Source organism: Gadus macrocephalus, chromosome 14, assembly GCF_031168955.1.
Source record: "Gadus macrocephalus chromosome 14, ASM3116895v1".
NCBI classification, from domain to species: Eukaryota; Metazoa; Chordata; class Actinopteri; order Gadiformes; family Gadidae; genus Gadus; species Gadus macrocephalus.
Window position 1 is genome coordinate 1840918 of NC_082395.1, and position 16062 is coordinate 1856979.

Here is a 16062-nt window from a genome sequence, read left to right on the forward strand (position 1 = left end):
CTTCGTTCTCAGTGGGCTTTGAATGACGTGAGGTGAACTTGTAGTCCTCGTCAGGCTGCTGCTGAGAACGACGCTGTTTGTAGGCGTTTGGAACACAATACTTGGGAAACAGCGCCCTCTAGTGGACTGTTGAAGGGACACAAGGGTTAGACTGCATGGATCATCATCTTCTAACAATTTGAACTCACTGTGTAAGGAGGCAGTCCCTCTCCGGTATAGTATAAAAATATACAACAATGTAAAAAAAAATGTAACCAACCCAAGAAACATACAGTAGTAGGCTACATATATGTAATTGATCACACATATATATATATATATATATATATATATATATATATATATATATATATATATATATATATATATATATATATATGTGTGTGTGTGTGTGTGTGTGTGTGTGTGTGTGTGTGTGTGTGTGTGTGTGTGTGTGTGGGGGGGGGCCCTCCTTGTGTCTGAGGGCCCTCCCTGTCTCTTGGCCCTCCCCATCTCCGGGCCCTCCCCTCCCACCAACATAAACATGGACGTCAGGCCCACAGCCCCAGTGAGCCTGTAGTGTTCTGAATGCAGCCATGGACCCTAAGGATCTGTAGCGATGAGGACCGGAGGGGCGGAGGGTGGACGCTGAACTCTGAGTGTCTGGTGACTGTGTGGAGATCTGATGCTCCTCGGAGCCTCTGCTAGCTCCATAGCTCATAGCTTCTTAGCTCCGTAGCTTCCTAGCGCCATAGCTTCATAGCTCAAAGCTCCGTAGCTTCAATGCTCATAGCTTATTAGCCTCATAGCTCCGTAGCTTCATTGCTCATAGCTTGTTAGCCTCATAGCTCATAGCTGCGCAACCGCCCCAGAGGCTAACACCGCTGACAACTCTCCGCCTCCCCGCTGGTTCCTCATCGATGGGGGATCCGACCTGCTCGCCGCTCCGTCCCGATCACAGCACCTCTTTATGATCACCGGTGAACTCAACGTCTTGGTTTTAGATCGTACTGGTTAACACCGTGTTAATTCCAGTACAGCCAGCCCCTGCTGAGGGGACCATAGAGCCGGGCGGTGGACTGTAATCCGACTTAAACCATGTTTACTGTGAGACCCCTGAAGCCCACCTTCAAGTCCTACCTCCCTCCTCTACAGGTACGATCCTAACATTGTTATGCTGTTGTCAGGATAACAATCCTCACAGGACACATGCAACACATACTATTTACTTACTAATAACTTACTTACTTAAAGCTCATGTCCAACCTGCTCACTAGTGAGGTTAGGTAGCAGTGATTGTAAGAATTGTTCCACTTAGACTTCATCCTGCTGTACTTACTGTACACTTATTACTTACTTCCTTACTAACTGACTTACTTACGTACTTACTTACTTACTTACTTACTTACTTACTTACTCACTCACTCACTCACTCACTCACTCACTCACTCACTCACTCACTTAAAGCTCATGTCATTATGCTCACTAGTGGTAGTAGTGTTGGTAAGAAGTGTTTAATTGTCACTACATCCTGGTGGTCTGTGCCAAAACAAACTTTTCGAATTGTGTATATTGTTAATTTAGTATATATAGTTAATATAATTAGCTGAGATACTGTTGTTATTGAAAGACATAAGCCTCAGTTCTACTCTAACTCTAAGGACTGTGCATTTGAAGTCTACAATGTGACCCTGTGCTGCCTGTTTTCTTTATCTCCAGACGGATGTAAAGAAAAGCCAACACCCTCCTGTTAAAAAGTTGGAAGCAACACTACTTCCAGGTGAGTTTTCTTTGCCATAGATTAAATAATGTGAGAATGCAGTAGGACAATGCACTTGGCTTGTCAAATCTTTATCGGGTAATTTGCATAATATTAAACTACTCGCGTCGTTCACTAACTCACTCAACATGATAGCACATTTATACTGGTAGTGAGAAATGCCATGGCATTCTGTGTCTTTTGTGACGGTTTTAAGTAGTTCATTGCAACTGTCATAGTACTAGGCAGCGATAATACAAGGCCTATATGATCACTTGACTTCCTTTCTTTGCAAATGGCTGCAGAAGTGAGAATCTGCACGTACACTCCAGTCCTTTCTTTGCAAATAGGCTGCAGAAGTGAGAATCTGCACGTGAAATCGAGGTCCTGAAGATAACACTCAACGACCACAAACGTGCACACACTAGGGTAGAAGCTGTTGCAGAAGTGAAAGCTTTTAAGAGTACCTTGGAGGATTTCAGACAGGGTTACGATGGGTGTGCCCTCAAAGGTCCTCCACACATCTGGGGGCTGAATCTGTGATTAGCTGGTGACCCCATATTTAAAAAGGGGTTTGGAGTCTACTCCTATGTTTACAATCATTCCTCCTGGCCTCTGAATGCCAGTGTACTAGGAACCCTGGGCCTGGGCCAGGGTCTGGCTCCTCATTGATGCCCAAGGAATCATAAGAGCTTATGTTTTGTATTTTTGTGTAAACAGAGAAGGCAAATTAACATGTAAATTTGAGGCAAATGAAGGAGTGCTTGAGCTGCTCAGGCAAGCAGTAGTGTGTCTGTGAGGCTAGCTGTCTGTGGGCTTTTTCAGACCAAACAAAAAACGTATTTACTACCGCTGATGACTAATGGTCACATGACACTTGGCTTACATGGTGTATTTGGTAGGAGTGTTTAGGACTTGTGCATTCATTAGGTCATGTTCGTTGATGTACTTGGACTTTCATTGCTTCGGTTTTTAAACAGGCGTAGGTTTTTAAAGTGTGATGTAATGTATGATCCAAAAGAGTAGTAGTATACAGCTTTTTTTTCGGTTTGAGCTCATTTTCTTCACGTTAAATCAAAGGCACTCCTACAAAGAACTCTGATGGATGTCCAGTTGTTTTGCTTGTAATGCCGTTTCAACCCCCTCCCTGTGTTGATCCAGTGCTTTATTCTTGTGTATTACTTCAGGAGAGATTGTTGTCAATGAGGTGAACTTTGTGAGGAAATGCATCGGTGCTGAGAAAAGCCACGATGACCTTTGGGGGAAACTGATCTGCACCAACTTCAAGGTCTCCTTCGTCACCCATGAGGCTCTGGCCCAACCAGTAGGTCCCCTCATTAAACTGCTCTAGATATCATTTTCATATAAGAGGCTGTATGCGTTTTGTTTTGCCTTAATGCAAGCCATTAATATTTTTGATTCTGTTTTCTTTCAGAGATTTCAGGTTTCCAACCGCTTGCTTGGAGAACATGACATTCCCCTGGCGTGTGTGGATCAGGTGGTGACAGGTACATAAAGAGAACCATTCCAAAAGCTTTGGGGATAATTCAGTGGTTGCAGATCAAATGTGTGTGTGTGTGTGTGTGTGTGTGTGTGTGTGTGTGTGTGTGTGTGTGTGTGTGTGTGTTCTCCTTATGAGCAGTGCCTTCTCCCCCCCCTCTGCTGTCTGTCGGCCAGTGATGTACTGGGCTTTCCTCACTCACTGTTTGTAATGAAGAGCCCCCTCTCTGTACCTGTGGTTCCCGGGCTGCTGGGGCGTCGCTGGTGGGCCACCCTCGGGATTAGCCCGGGCCAACACTTAGGGGACGGAGCGTTGGTGGTGCTGCAGGCCAGGGATTAGACTTGTTTATGCAACTCTGGGCTGTCATTCGCTGACGGGGCAAGGGCAAAGCGCTCGGAGCGTCTGTTTGTTATGCTAATATTACCGAGCGGGGACTTGTTCTCCCAGTCCATGAGTGACACCATTCGTTTGTGAATGAACGATGCTAAAAGTAGTCCCAAAGCACATCCGGTTTGCTTTTAGTTTTATTCTCTCCTGTTAGCCTTAGAGAGCCGATTAAAAGTACCACAGACATGTTTTTGGGTACTTCCCAATGCCAAGTACTGTCCAAAAGGGGATTTCAGACAAACTGTGACGTATTTTTAAGTACCTTAACTCTGATGCATGAGCTGCTAGGAGTCATTTGATAATTGTACACGTTTTTGTTTTGATTTTGAGAGCTGCGTTATTATGAAGATGCAAAGAGTGTGTTAGGGTTCCCGTCGACCTTGGTGAGTAGATAACGGGAGCATTGTCCTTCCAGAACAACGTCTTCCTCCATCTGTGTTTGACCATTTGTTCACAGCAGCCAACGCTGCGTCTTAGTCGTTTCATTTTTTCCACATGTGTTTCAGTGGTTTCCTTTCAGTGTGAATTGTGATGTCGGCAACGGGCATGTACCTCTCAGATTTTCTTTCTTCTGCTCCACGCATCCACAGTCTTCATGTGTTGTTCTGTGTGTGTTCTCGGTCTGTTTGTGTTTTGTTTTGTTTGTTTGCCTTCTGGTGTTGATTTAAATGTGTCCTTTTGTAGGAAGAAGCACTTCCACTTCTGTTTATTTGGTTCTGCTTGACAGTTACTGGCAAGATCATTTGGGATTCACCATAAATGATCATATTTTCTCCATACACAATGTGTGATGAAAAAGCTTGTATGCATACCCATTTTATATGCTCTGATCATCAAGAGTTATAGTAGACTTTGTTTTTAGTAATTATTTCTGTTGACTCTTCATACAATTCTTGTTCTGTCCAAAGAATTCCTACTTGCTTATTAATTACAACAAAATCTTCTCGATTATCCTCAATGGAAAATATGCATGAGGGAGACTTTCCTTTAGACAGCATTTGATGTTATATAATACTTGTAGTACAGGAATCTGACTTATGGTACTTTCTTTCATCTTTCTCAATATCATAAAGGCCATTTCTGTTTACTTTAAGCTCAGATTGTGTTGTTAGGGGTCCAAGCCAACAGGTTGGATCCCTATTGTTTTTGTAAGGATTTTTCCTATTATACTTACCTCCCTAAAAGTGTGCCCACAGCCCAAACCGTAAATGGTGCAGACACGCCAATTGCATGACTAGATCCAGATCTCTTCGGACTACGCAGACGACAAAATCCGGACACTCCGGTCACTAGGTGGCGCTATACCAAGGAATACGCGTTTGGGGCTATAACTCCCACACCGAACCTCCCACAGTCAAAAACTTGTACCCACATATTCACTGGAGTCTGCTGCATCTTTTGGCCTAGGCCACGCCCATTTGCGTCTATAAATTTTTTTCGCAAAATCGCGAAAACCGCAAAATTGTTTTTTCGCTACTCCTCCCACATTTCTTGACCAATTGACACCAAACTTTGCACACGGCATCTTCAGACGAACACAAAAAAATAAATTCGAACACTTTTTTGATCCGACCTTCGACGACGAAACGGTAGCGTTTTGAGTATTGGTTCATGAGCAAAACTAGACGTGGAAAATCGAAAATCCACAAAAATCCAGAATTAGACATCGGATCAAGTCCAAATGTTACACACATGTCGGTGCTAACCTAAATGTCGTTCGATAAAAAAATCGTAAATTTTCGCCACGAGGAAAATTCTCTTCGGAAAATTTCACCACAAGGCGGCGCCAGAAAACGACGACATTGTATATCTCCTAATTGGCCAATGGAATGTTCTGAAAACGCGTTTTGGGCTATAACTCCCACACCGAAGCTCCCACAGTAAAAACCTTTCTATCCACAGATTCACTGGAGTCAGTTGCATCTTTTGGCATAGGCCACGCACATTTGTTTTGAACACATGCTTCGCGTTGTGCCGGCGAAATGCACACTTCTTGGACCCCTGCATAACTGCTTGCAGTTCTAGTTCTTGTTGTTGTGTTCCAGTCAACGATGCGAAGGGGAAGAAGAAAGTCCTGGGCTCCAATCAGAAGCTCAAGTTCAACCCCAGCGAGCTCATCCTCTACTGCAAGGACTTCCGCATCGTGCGGTTCAGCTTCGATGAGGCTGGTCCCGAGGGGGCTAAGAAGGTGAATGTGGTAAAGCGTTACCCCAGTGTGTTGTCTAAATAACTCGGGTCGATCAGGCATGCTGTTAGCCTGGCTTCGCCCGCCTACGTACTTCTGCTCAATTTTCATTTCCCTTCAGTACTGCGTCTGGGTTTGCGGTATATTCGCGGGTTTTCTCCGGTCGAATTTTGCCCGTCCAATCAGCGAACAGAGGGAGTGGCTGAGAGCAATGACGTTGAGGTCGTGCGCTAGTTTGAGTTGTAGTCAGACGTTAGCCATTGGTTAAGGCAGATCCAGAGTGGCACTGGGCAACTCCAACAGACACCCGCCTTCAAGTGAGTTAACGTTTGTCAATGGAGAGTGGCCAGACTCTCTGTGCAAATGAAACGAAGTACGAGAGTGGTAGGACCAGGCCATGCTGAGGTCACACCAGTATAAAACCCCAGTTTGGATGCTGGGATCAAAAGCCAGCCTCGGTAGGTAGTGACTGATGGGGGGAACATGTGACTGGGTAGAACTTTAGATTCAGCACCACGGGCCAGGGAACAAGGCCTCCATTCAGCCACGCGCCCTATGGCATCGCCGCACCGCGTCAGGGCAGAGTCTGACGAGGGCGAGACAATAATGGGTGTTGGTTCTGCACTTGGTTCTGATTGTTTTGCACTGATTGTTGCGTTTCCTCTTTGGAGGAAAAAATTGTATTAAAGATAACGTTGCTCTGACACCTCATTCCATTAGCTCGGTGGTGTTTTTAGTCTCGTTCCAAAATAATGAAACATCAACAAAATCACAGCCTATAACTGATATATTCTACGAAAAAAAGAAGCTGCCTTTCTTTGTTTACAATAATTGTACCATCAAGTGCAGGGCCACCCGCCCAGCGAGCTACGCTACGCTAGTTCACGTCACCCAGACAGTTGGAGTGCCCAGAACTCTGTTATTGACTGTAGGCTGTGGGCCAGGGTTTGAGTCTGGACCAGCATGCAGCTGGTTTGGTTCACTCCTATTGCGACCAGCTCAGAAACACTGCTGAACTCCGGCCCATTAAAAAAATATATGTACATTTTAGTTTCGAAATCCATCTGGTGATTGAATTGCTCTCCCTAAAGGTAGCACATGGCACCACCTTGGGCATGGAGGCCATGTTTCTGCCCCTATCCTTAGCCGTCTATTTATGGAAACCACACACGTAATTACGGTTTCCTCTTAAAACGGCCCTTGTGTTTTTATTGTGCAGTATGGATTGAAGCCAATCTATATAGATCTCTCTGCCGCTGGAAATGACAGAGCTGGGGCAGCACGGCTATTTGTAAAATGCACACACACACGCTCAGACAAACGGAGGAAATTGGAAACACAAATGGGAAGAAGCTAATTAATTTAGGATCAAAAGTATTATTTATTTGGAATAGGATTCGATGAGATCTTAAAACGACTAAACCGAATTTCATTCTTGTGTGTGTGTACTCGAATCTCAAATAACAATCCAGATTTAAAAGTGTGTTCTGCGTGTAGATGTTTCTTGCTAAGGATCTCCGGTCTCTCCCCTCCAGGTGTGCCTGGCGATCGCCCACTACTCCAGGCCCGCAGACCCTCAGCTGCTGTTTGGCTTTGAGTTGATCGGGACCCGATACCTGGGCTCCACAGGTACGCTCTGCCCACAGACTGTACACTCTCGGGATCCTTTATCGTCAGCCAATGCCCTGTTGGATTGGATTGTGTAGGGCTGCACAATTTATTCATATGAATTTGAATCGTGATTTTTGGCCTCTGCAATAAGCTAATCGTGAAAGGCTACAATTCATTGGACAATTTTTTTTTTAAATGAAAACATGAATCTCATTTTGTTAATGGTAATAAAATGACAAACCATTACAACTCGGTAATTGCTTAATTGTTGTTTTTTTAGAACAGTTTGTGCCACAGAATACATAGAGAATCGGTTATCTTTCAATCGCACTGGATAATCCCAACCACAATATCGAGCAAAATAATCCCAATCAGAGTCCGTGTCATAGTGGGTCAGCCCTGACCGTGTGTGTACCTCTGTGTTATTGTGGGTCTGCCCTGACTGTGTGTGTACCTCGTTGTGGGTCCGCCCTGACCGTGTGTGTACCTCCGTGTCCCCAGAGGACGGGCTGAACGGCGCGCGGCCCACGGGGGGCTCGCAGACGCCCCTGTTCGCCTGCTCCTCGGACTGGGACCGGGAGATCAAGAGGACCGGCGCGGCCGAGTGGAGGGTCTGCTCGGTGAACCAGGGCTACGGCGTGTCGCCCAGGTGGGACCGCCACGTCCGCCACAACACCAGTGGACGTGGATCCTTACCTGTTAAAGAATCAAACAAATGGGCTGTGTTTTTACATTGAAATTAATACATGAATACTGTTTTTTAGATTGAAATGAAAACAGGAATATTTGTTTCCGCCGTGTTGTCTGAAGAACAAATATGACAACAGGGCGGAAACAAGGAATACCCTTCGGTATTCCTTGTTTCCGCCCTGTTGTCATATTCTTTCTTTCTCTTTTTCCCGCTCAGTCTCCCGGAGTTCTTTGTGGTTCCCGCCTCCCTTGCGGACCAGGATCTGAGGCAGTACGCCGAGGCCTTCAGCGGCCAGCGTCTCCCTGTGAGCACTCCTCCAGACGTAGTGTCCCCCACTGCCTCAGACCTACACAGGGTGTCCGCGCATCCTTCAAAAGTCTTAAATTCATGTTTCTAAATTTAAGGCCTTAAAAAGTCTTGAATTCGTTACAAATGTCATATGCTGGTCTTAAATACTGTAACTCAAGGTCTTAAATTTGTCGGGGCAGGACTATATTTTTTTTTATTTTCCTCGTGGGACTTTTCATGAAGGACATGTAGAGGCCTCTTTCTTGCTAGCTGCATATATAAACGATTATCTGCGTGCTTGCTAGCTAGTCTGCGACAATGGGTAGGTGCAAATTCAAGGAAGTTGGCTCGCGTCTGTTGCCAACCCCCATCATCGCGTGTTTTAGGTCTTAAATTTCATTGAAGGTGGTATTAAAAAGGTCTTAAAAAGTCTTCAATTTGACATGCTGAAACCTGCAGATACCCTGCTATAGCACTGTTGGTACTCACGCCACTTATTAAATCACATTGAACAGAACAGCTGCACCTGGTTGCATTTGGGGAAAAAGCAGGTTTGTTCTCTGGGTCTTGTGTCTGATGCACGTCGCTCACCCTCGTTCCAGGTATGGTGCTGGAATCACCCCAACGGCAGTGCCCTCACCCGCATGGCCGCCATCACTGACCCCCTCCAACAGAAGAGGCTCGATCAGAGGTACGCTGGGCCGCTGGGCTGAAGCAGTAGGTCCTACTTGTTCACTGGCTTTAGTTTGAACCCAGACGCGGTAAGCAGGAACGCTGATCTCAGAGGAAGGTTGGTCAGATATGTCGATTCATAACCAGACAGACGCCCAGCTCTGGTAACGCAGTGTCCAGTTGAATCCGGTTATTTGAGGGGTGTTCTGCCAATATGCACATTTATTTTGGAGATGGTTTGGTTATAAAATCGTACAAACATCCTGCCTCCAATGTAAATTGAATATTTGATGGTGTGGTTCTCTATACTGCTGCCAGTGTTAACTAGGCACACAGGATGTGTGTTTTTACCCTAATGGTGTGTTAGTGTGTGAGTGTGTTAGTGTTAGTGCGTAGGGACTAATCTAACTCTCAATTCTCTGTTACATTTATTTTTAAACTTTGTGGACTCGGTTGGTGAATGAGTTATGGCAAAGGTCTTCTTCTCTGTGGTCCTAGAATCTGCAACGCCATCATCAAGAGCCACCCCCAGCGGGGCGACGTCCACAAGGCAGACCTGGACAAGAACCTGCCCAGCATCCAGCAGGTCCACAACAGCCTGGTCAGGCTCAGGCACATCTGTGTGATAGGTGAGACGTGTGTGTGTGTGTGTGTGTGTGTGTGTGTGTGTGTGTGTGTGTGTGTGTGTGTGTGTGTGTGTGTGTGTGTGTGTGTGTGTGTGTGTGTGTGTGTGTGTGTGTGTGTGTGTGTGTGTGTGTGTGTGTGTGTGTGTGTGTGTGTGTGTGTGTTAATATGTTTCTGTCTATTTGTTTCCAGACCCTTTTGAGGAGACGGAGGAGAGGTGGCTGTCTTCGGTTGAGAACTCCCAGTGGCTGGACTATGTGCGGTGGGTCAGATAGGACCAGACCTCTGCACCTCCCAGCTGGGATGGGACTTGTTTTGGGTTTAAATTATTTAGATATATTTTTTTTTTTATAATGGCAAAAAAAAAAAAGACATTATTTTCAAGAGAATGTAAACTATTTTACATTCATCTTCAAAATAATGTTATAAAATGTTGATATGGGTAAATAATTAAACCTATACCTCCCATTTGTAGTAATATTGTAATATTGTTAAACAATGTGTAGCTGGTTAAGTATGCTCCTTCATGACATTCCAACCTCTACCAAGCTCATTCTCTCCCGATGCTCCAGAACTCTCTGCTCCTAACCACCAAGGGAAAAGGAGCATTACTCACGGATAACATTAAATCAGGAACAATGCTGCTGCGAGCATGTCTTAGCGTCCTACCTGGGAGGTATGTGGACACTCAAACTCTTGAGCAAAGGTTAACCGTGTGTTGTTATGGCTTGCAGGACCTTCCTGAAACATTCTTGTGATGTGGTGTACATTCTGGAAGGGCTGAACGCTTCGGTCATTCTGCAAGGTAACCCCCCCCCCCCCCAAGTGTGTGTGTGTGTGTGTGTGTGTGTGTGTGTGTGTGTGTGTGTGTGTGTGTGTGTGTGTGTGTGTGTGTGTGTGTGTGTGTGTGTGTGTGTGTGTGTGTGTGTGTGTGTGTGTGTGTGTGTGTGTTTCTCAGCTTTTCAATAAAGAATTGCTTTGTTTAAAGGTGCTGTAGGTATTGGTCATTAGCAAATAGAGAGAGCAGAAGAGAGCACGATTTACTAACTAAACGACTCAATAGACTTCCCTCCCTCCCTCCATACTCTTCACCATTGAGTTGTTTCACCTGTGATTGACAGGCAAGATGGATTCCCAGACCGTATCTGGGAAGAATGCACTGATTGGTCAGAGAGATGGCCGGAAAGTCTATTCTCATTTTGAATTTGAATTTGCTTCTACAGAGGAACTGGAAATATATTCACAGCGCATTTCACCTTGAACTGTATCCTCTCGTTTTAATGCCTGGAATCTTTTTCAATTATTTACTTATTTCTCCTCCACTATTGAGGTAATACTATTTATTCATTAGGCTTAGGCAAGGATTTATTTTTATTTTCTGCGGGGCTGATTGTGTTTGTGTGTTTTGAACTAAAGAAATGAGAAGCTATTCTGGCCTATCCAATATAAGTCTTACCTACAGCCCCTTTAACGTTGTGATTAAACCTGTCTAAAGGACTCTCTGTGTCATAGAGCCTGTTGAATATGAACCTGGCTTATCTCTCTCTGTGTCTGTCTGTCTCTGTCTCTCTGTCTTTCTGTGTCTCTGTGTCACTCTCTTTCTGTGTCTGTCTGTCTGTCTGTCTGTCTGTCTGTCTGTCTGTCTGTCTGTCTGTCTGTCTGTCTGTCTGTCTGTCTGTCTGTCTGTCTGTCTGTCTGTCTGTCTGTCTGTGTCTCTCTCCCTCCCTCCCTCCCTCCCTCCCTCCCTCTCCCTCCCCTGCACCCTTCCAGAGGAGGAGGGCCGAGACCTGAGCTGTGTGGTGTCCTCCCTGGTGCAGATCATGGTGGACCCTCACTTCCGCTCGCTGTCCGGGTTCCAGAGCCTGGTGCAGAAGGAGTGGGTGATGGCGGGCCATCGCTTCCTGGACCGCTGCAATCACCTGAAGAAGAGCGACAAGGAAGAGGTAGGGCTGCAGTGTGTCGCCCCGTAGCGTGGGAATGAACATAGCGGTACTCTACACCTTACGCAAACGCTGCTTGGTGATGCTGGAAACGGTGGAGCGTGTCTCAGGGAGAGTGAAGTGGCGCCCCTGCCCTCAGACGGTGGAACATGTCTCATGCGTTCCTCTGCGTCTCCTGACTCCAGCCTTCCTCACGTCGTGATTGATTACTTCCATTTTGTTCCTGCTCCAGTCTCCGCTGTTCCTGCTCTTCCTGGACTGTGTGTGGCAGCTGATGAACCAGTACCCGTCCGCCTTCGAGTTCACAGAGACCTACCTGGCGCTGCTGAGTGACAGCATGTGGGTTCCTGTCTTCAGCACCTTCCTCTTCAACGGCCCAAAGCACCACGCAGACACCATGCACGTAAGAAACACAGCAAGATGTTCCCTCAGTTCAGTGTGTCCCTGCAGACTCCCCTCGGGTAGAAGTGTGTGTGTGTGATCTATTAAAGTGTTCCAAATATTACCTGTCCTTATGAGATATATTGATGTGACTACATTCTTATTTTGAATGAAGTAGTGGATTGGGTAATGATGTAAAAAGTTGCGATAGTTGTTTCTAAATCTTTTTCATGACAGCTGCTATTTCCGGTAAAATGTTGTGTTTCCGTGTTGTCTTGACTCCAGGACTTCCTCGAGGATAAGAAGATCACACTGGGTGAGGGGGAGGAGCTGTGTCTCCCGCCCGTCTGGGACTGGTCCCAGCAGCTGTCCGTCACGGACCAGGCCCTGTTTAATAACCCCATCTACGTGGGCAAGGCGGCGCCCTATGCTCACAACGGAGCGGTCAAGTCCTTCAGACGCACAAAGGTCAGTGGGAAGGACTCTCCGTTAAACACAGCTCCCCTAGTGGGGACATGGAGGAGGACTCTACGTAACACAGCTCCTCTAGTTGGGACATGGAGAAGGACTCTACGTAACACAGCTCCCCTAGTGGGGACATGGAGAAGGACTCTCCGTTAAACACAGCTCCCCTAGTGGGGACATGGAGAAGGACTCTCCGTTAAACACAGCTCCCCTAGTGGGGACATGGAGAAGGCCTCTCCGTTAAACACAGCTCCCCTAGTGGGGACATGGAGAAGGCCTCTCCGTTAAACACAGCTCCTCTAGTGGGGACATGGAGAAGGACTCTCCGTTAAACACAGCTCCCCTAGTGGGGACATGGAGAAGGACTCTCCGTTAAACACAGCTCCTCTAGTGGGGACATGGAGAAGGACTCTCCGTTAAACACAGCTCCTCTAGTGGGGACATGGAGAAGGACTCTCCGTTAAACACAGCTCCCCTAGTGGGGACATGGAGAAGAACTCTCCGTTAAACACAGCTCCCCTAGTGGGGACATGGAGAAGGCCTCTCCGTTAAACACAGCTTCTCTGGTGGGGGTATGGAGAAGGACGGAAAGATACTGGCAACCAGTTCGTCATGTGTCGATGGAAGTACAGCACATTCGTTCCTTTAGTACGGAAAAGTGAAACATGTTCTCCATCTTATTCATCTCATTCTGTCGTTTTTACCGGTACCCGAGTTTCCACTTGACGACCCTGAGTTGATTCTCTAACATTTCAGAACAAGGAAGAGAAAAGCCCTTCGCGAAGTTGATTGGCTCTAGTGAACAAAAAAAAAAAAGTGAACATACCTATGATATTTATTTACAGTCAGGGCCTTTTGGAAGACGCTTTTATCCAAAGCGACTTACAATAAGTACATTAGTCAGAAGAAGAGGAACAACAATATATCGCTGTCGTTACATTAAGGATATTCAGAGAACCAAGCACTAACAATCACTAGGGTTAACCCATTCCCCGTACACAACAAAGATAGTTGGGATAAGACGCGACACAATGCTAAGGACTATTTTTAAGTGCCAGGACGTACCACACACACTAAGTACGTAAGAGGGGTGTGAGGGGGGGGTCCCAACATGTCTCTCATGTCTCCACTCGTCTCTTCCTCTGCAGCATAAAACGTGGAGCTCCACTCTGCGAGGCACGCCCCCCTCCCAGACAGGCTGGAGCTCCACCCTGCGAGGCACCCCCCCCGCCCTCGCACGCAACGGCCTGCAGGGCAGTCAGGGTACCCTGCCCCGCCGGAACTCCCTGGCCGCCCAGCTGAAGTCGGACCTGTTCCCGGTGAGGGACGTCCCCGAGAGCCCGTCGGAGCGCTTCGCCCGGGACTGGTTCTCGGGCCCGGCGGACCCCCAGGGGCTGCTGCTGCCCCAGCTGCTGCCCTCCCACCTGGCGCTGTGGCGGCTCTACTTCCTGCGCTGGGTGCCCGAGGCCGTCATCCCCCGCGGCGGCCCCGTCACGGCCGTCCACGCGGTCTCCCAGCTGGCCCACGAGATCGAGACGCTGCAGAGCCAACTGCGGCGCTACAAGGGCCCCACGCCGGGGAGCACGCCCCGGGCCAGCCCCGCCGGGGGCCCCCCCGGGACCCCCCATGCGGAGCCCAGCAGGATGTTCTTCAAGGCCGGCTCGCTGTACGAACCCTCGCCCCCCCCGGAGTTCCTCAGCTCCTCCTTTCCCTTCACCCCCGTGGGGAACCTGTGCCGGCCCAACCTCCGCGGAACGCCCATCAGCAAGCTCCTGAACGGGGCCAAGACGTGGCTCTCCACCGAGACCCTGGCCGGCGAGACCGCATGAGGCTTCAGGGCGTCAGGCGCACCTTGAGTTTAGTCTTTTTGTCCGAATCGACTTTACGCATTTAGAATCAGAGTTCGTTTGGGTTGTGGATTCATTGAGCTTGCAAGCTGGACAGTTTTCTGAAAGTTTTCACTCTAAGACCGTGGTTGTATGTTCACCTGAGCTTTAACACGTGTTGGTTCATGGGATTATGTTATAATCTAGAGTGTAAATAATGATCCACCATATAGAGGTGTATGAATTTCTAATTGGACACAAATAATGTCCACCCAGAAACTATTGGCTGAACCGGGATTTCAGTGGAGCTGTACGGATTCGGGACGTCCAACCAATCCCCACGATCGCTCCTGTTTGATATGTAAGCGCATTTCAATGTCGTGGTATGAAAGGTTGTTGGCTTCTGTTGTTGCCGATGAAGTTTGTGCACGTCTGCTTGTGCGTGTGCTTGTGCGTGTCCATGTGTTCTCGTGTGTGCACGTGTGCTTGTGCATGTGCTCGTGCATGTTTGTGTGCTCATGTGCATTTGTGCTTGGTGTGCAGGGTTTGACATTCTTTATAGGATTTAGAGATCAGAAGTTCTTATCAATATTGGAATGTAAATACTCTATCTGAATGCCGAGGCCTTAATGTACAGATGAGCGCTTCTTTAATGGAGGGGCTGTAGAGAAAACTATTTTGCAGAAAGGGAAGTAGAAAGTGACTGCTCAGCATTGTAATGTTAGGGCCTAGTTGGATTGAGATTGATTAAGCAGTTTCTTACGGTTTATTTTGCACAAGCAAACTACTTGCTTAAAGAAAGATAAAGGTAGCACATAGTTAAATGTTCAGGGTCTTAATTTTTTGGTTGAAAATCGTTTTTGTATTGAAGTAGAGAAAAGGACCTTTGTTATACTAACTTTAATGCAGATGACACTTTTATTACCGAAAATTAAGCTTTTGGGAGTTGAATCTGTGGTAGTAATTATTATTTTTTTCATAGAATTCTTAGATGGCTTGTGGTGTGCAGGTACTATCTATATGATGTATTTAACTAACAAGTAAATCAAATAATTACCTATGGAAGGTAAAAAGGGATCCTATAGTTTGATGATCAAACCATAAATGGGACCTTTGCATAGGCTGGAAACAGATTGATGTTTGATTGTTTTTTGCAAACACTTGTGATACATGCAGGATAGATTACTAATGGCTAGTATCCTCTCCCTGTCCACATTACAATAAACTAAAGTCTGTCGCCAGATTATCAATTGATTAACTTTAACTAATCTTAAGTTGTGCTTGAATTGTTTTATTGTAGGCCTACTTATAATAATGGTACTGAGTAACTTTTATGTATTTAGTTTGTATTTTATGAAGAGGTATTTATATACGGTTCTAACTACTAATTATCTTTATTGCACCCTGCTGTGATTGGACGAGGTCTCTGCTGTTATAGGGCAGTTTGATATAAATCAACAGCAAATACACCATTTTGAAGAGGAAGAATCGTGCCTTTTGGGGAATTGGGTCTCTTTCTGTACACATAATAAACAATTCGTCTGTTTGTGGACATCAGATCTGAATTGTTTAATGCATTTTTACAAAATGTAAATTAAGTTAGAGGCCTATTTGAAAATGTAATTAGACTTTTTAGGGTGGAACAACCTGGACAGGGTTTTCTGTGACCTCTAATAAATAACGGTTTGAAATACATCCTCTTGTCATCTTTATCCAGGACATGCTAACAAGCAACTGCATTATTATAAAATAA

General features: G+C 46.3%; 1 protein-coding gene across 2 annotated transcripts; it reads left to right on the plus strand.

The window, feature by feature from the left end:
- Positions 1–475: 475 nt before the first annotated feature.
- mtmr10 (myotubularin related protein 10) lies at positions 476–16004 on the plus strand. 2 transcript variants are annotated; one of them, XM_060071228.1, is made up of 16 exons: positions 476–1134; positions 1699–1759; positions 2926–3062; positions 3174–3246; positions 5672–5814; positions 7347–7440; positions 7924–8071; positions 8330–8417; positions 9004–9092; positions 9572–9702; positions 9890–9959; positions 10432–10502; positions 11468–11640; positions 11870–12040; positions 12304–12486; positions 13632–16004. In XM_060071228.1, the coding sequence occupies exons 1-16, from the start codon at positions 1078–1080 to the stop codon at positions 14310–14312; spliced, it is 2370 nt and encodes a 789-aa protein (XP_059927211.1). In that variant the 5' UTR covers positions 476–1077; the 3' UTR covers positions 14313–16004. The 2 variants fall into 2 exon arrangements, with proteins under 2 accessions (XP_059927211.1, XP_059927212.1); XM_060071229.1 differs by lacking the exons at positions 476–1134; positions 1699–1759; positions 2926–3062; positions 3174–3246 and adding an exon at positions 4021–4728 and having other exon boundaries at positions 5646–5814.
- Positions 16005–16062: the final 58 nt, after the last annotated feature.

Bases quoted from the DNA above. Each gene is read 5' to 3' on its own strand.
- mtmr10 (XM_060071228.1), top strand. From the start codon at position 1,078: ATGTTTACTGTGAGACCCCTGAAGCCCACCTTCAAGTCCTACCTCCCT. The intron at 5,815-7,346 runs GTGAATGTGGTA...TCTCCCCTCCAG, and splicing joins GTCCCGAGGGGGCTAAGAAG to GTGTGCCTGGCGATCGCCCA. The intron at 9,703-9,889 runs GTGAGACGTGTG...ATTTGTTTCCAG, and splicing joins CAGGCACATCTGTGTGATAG to ACCCTTTTGAGGAGACGGAG.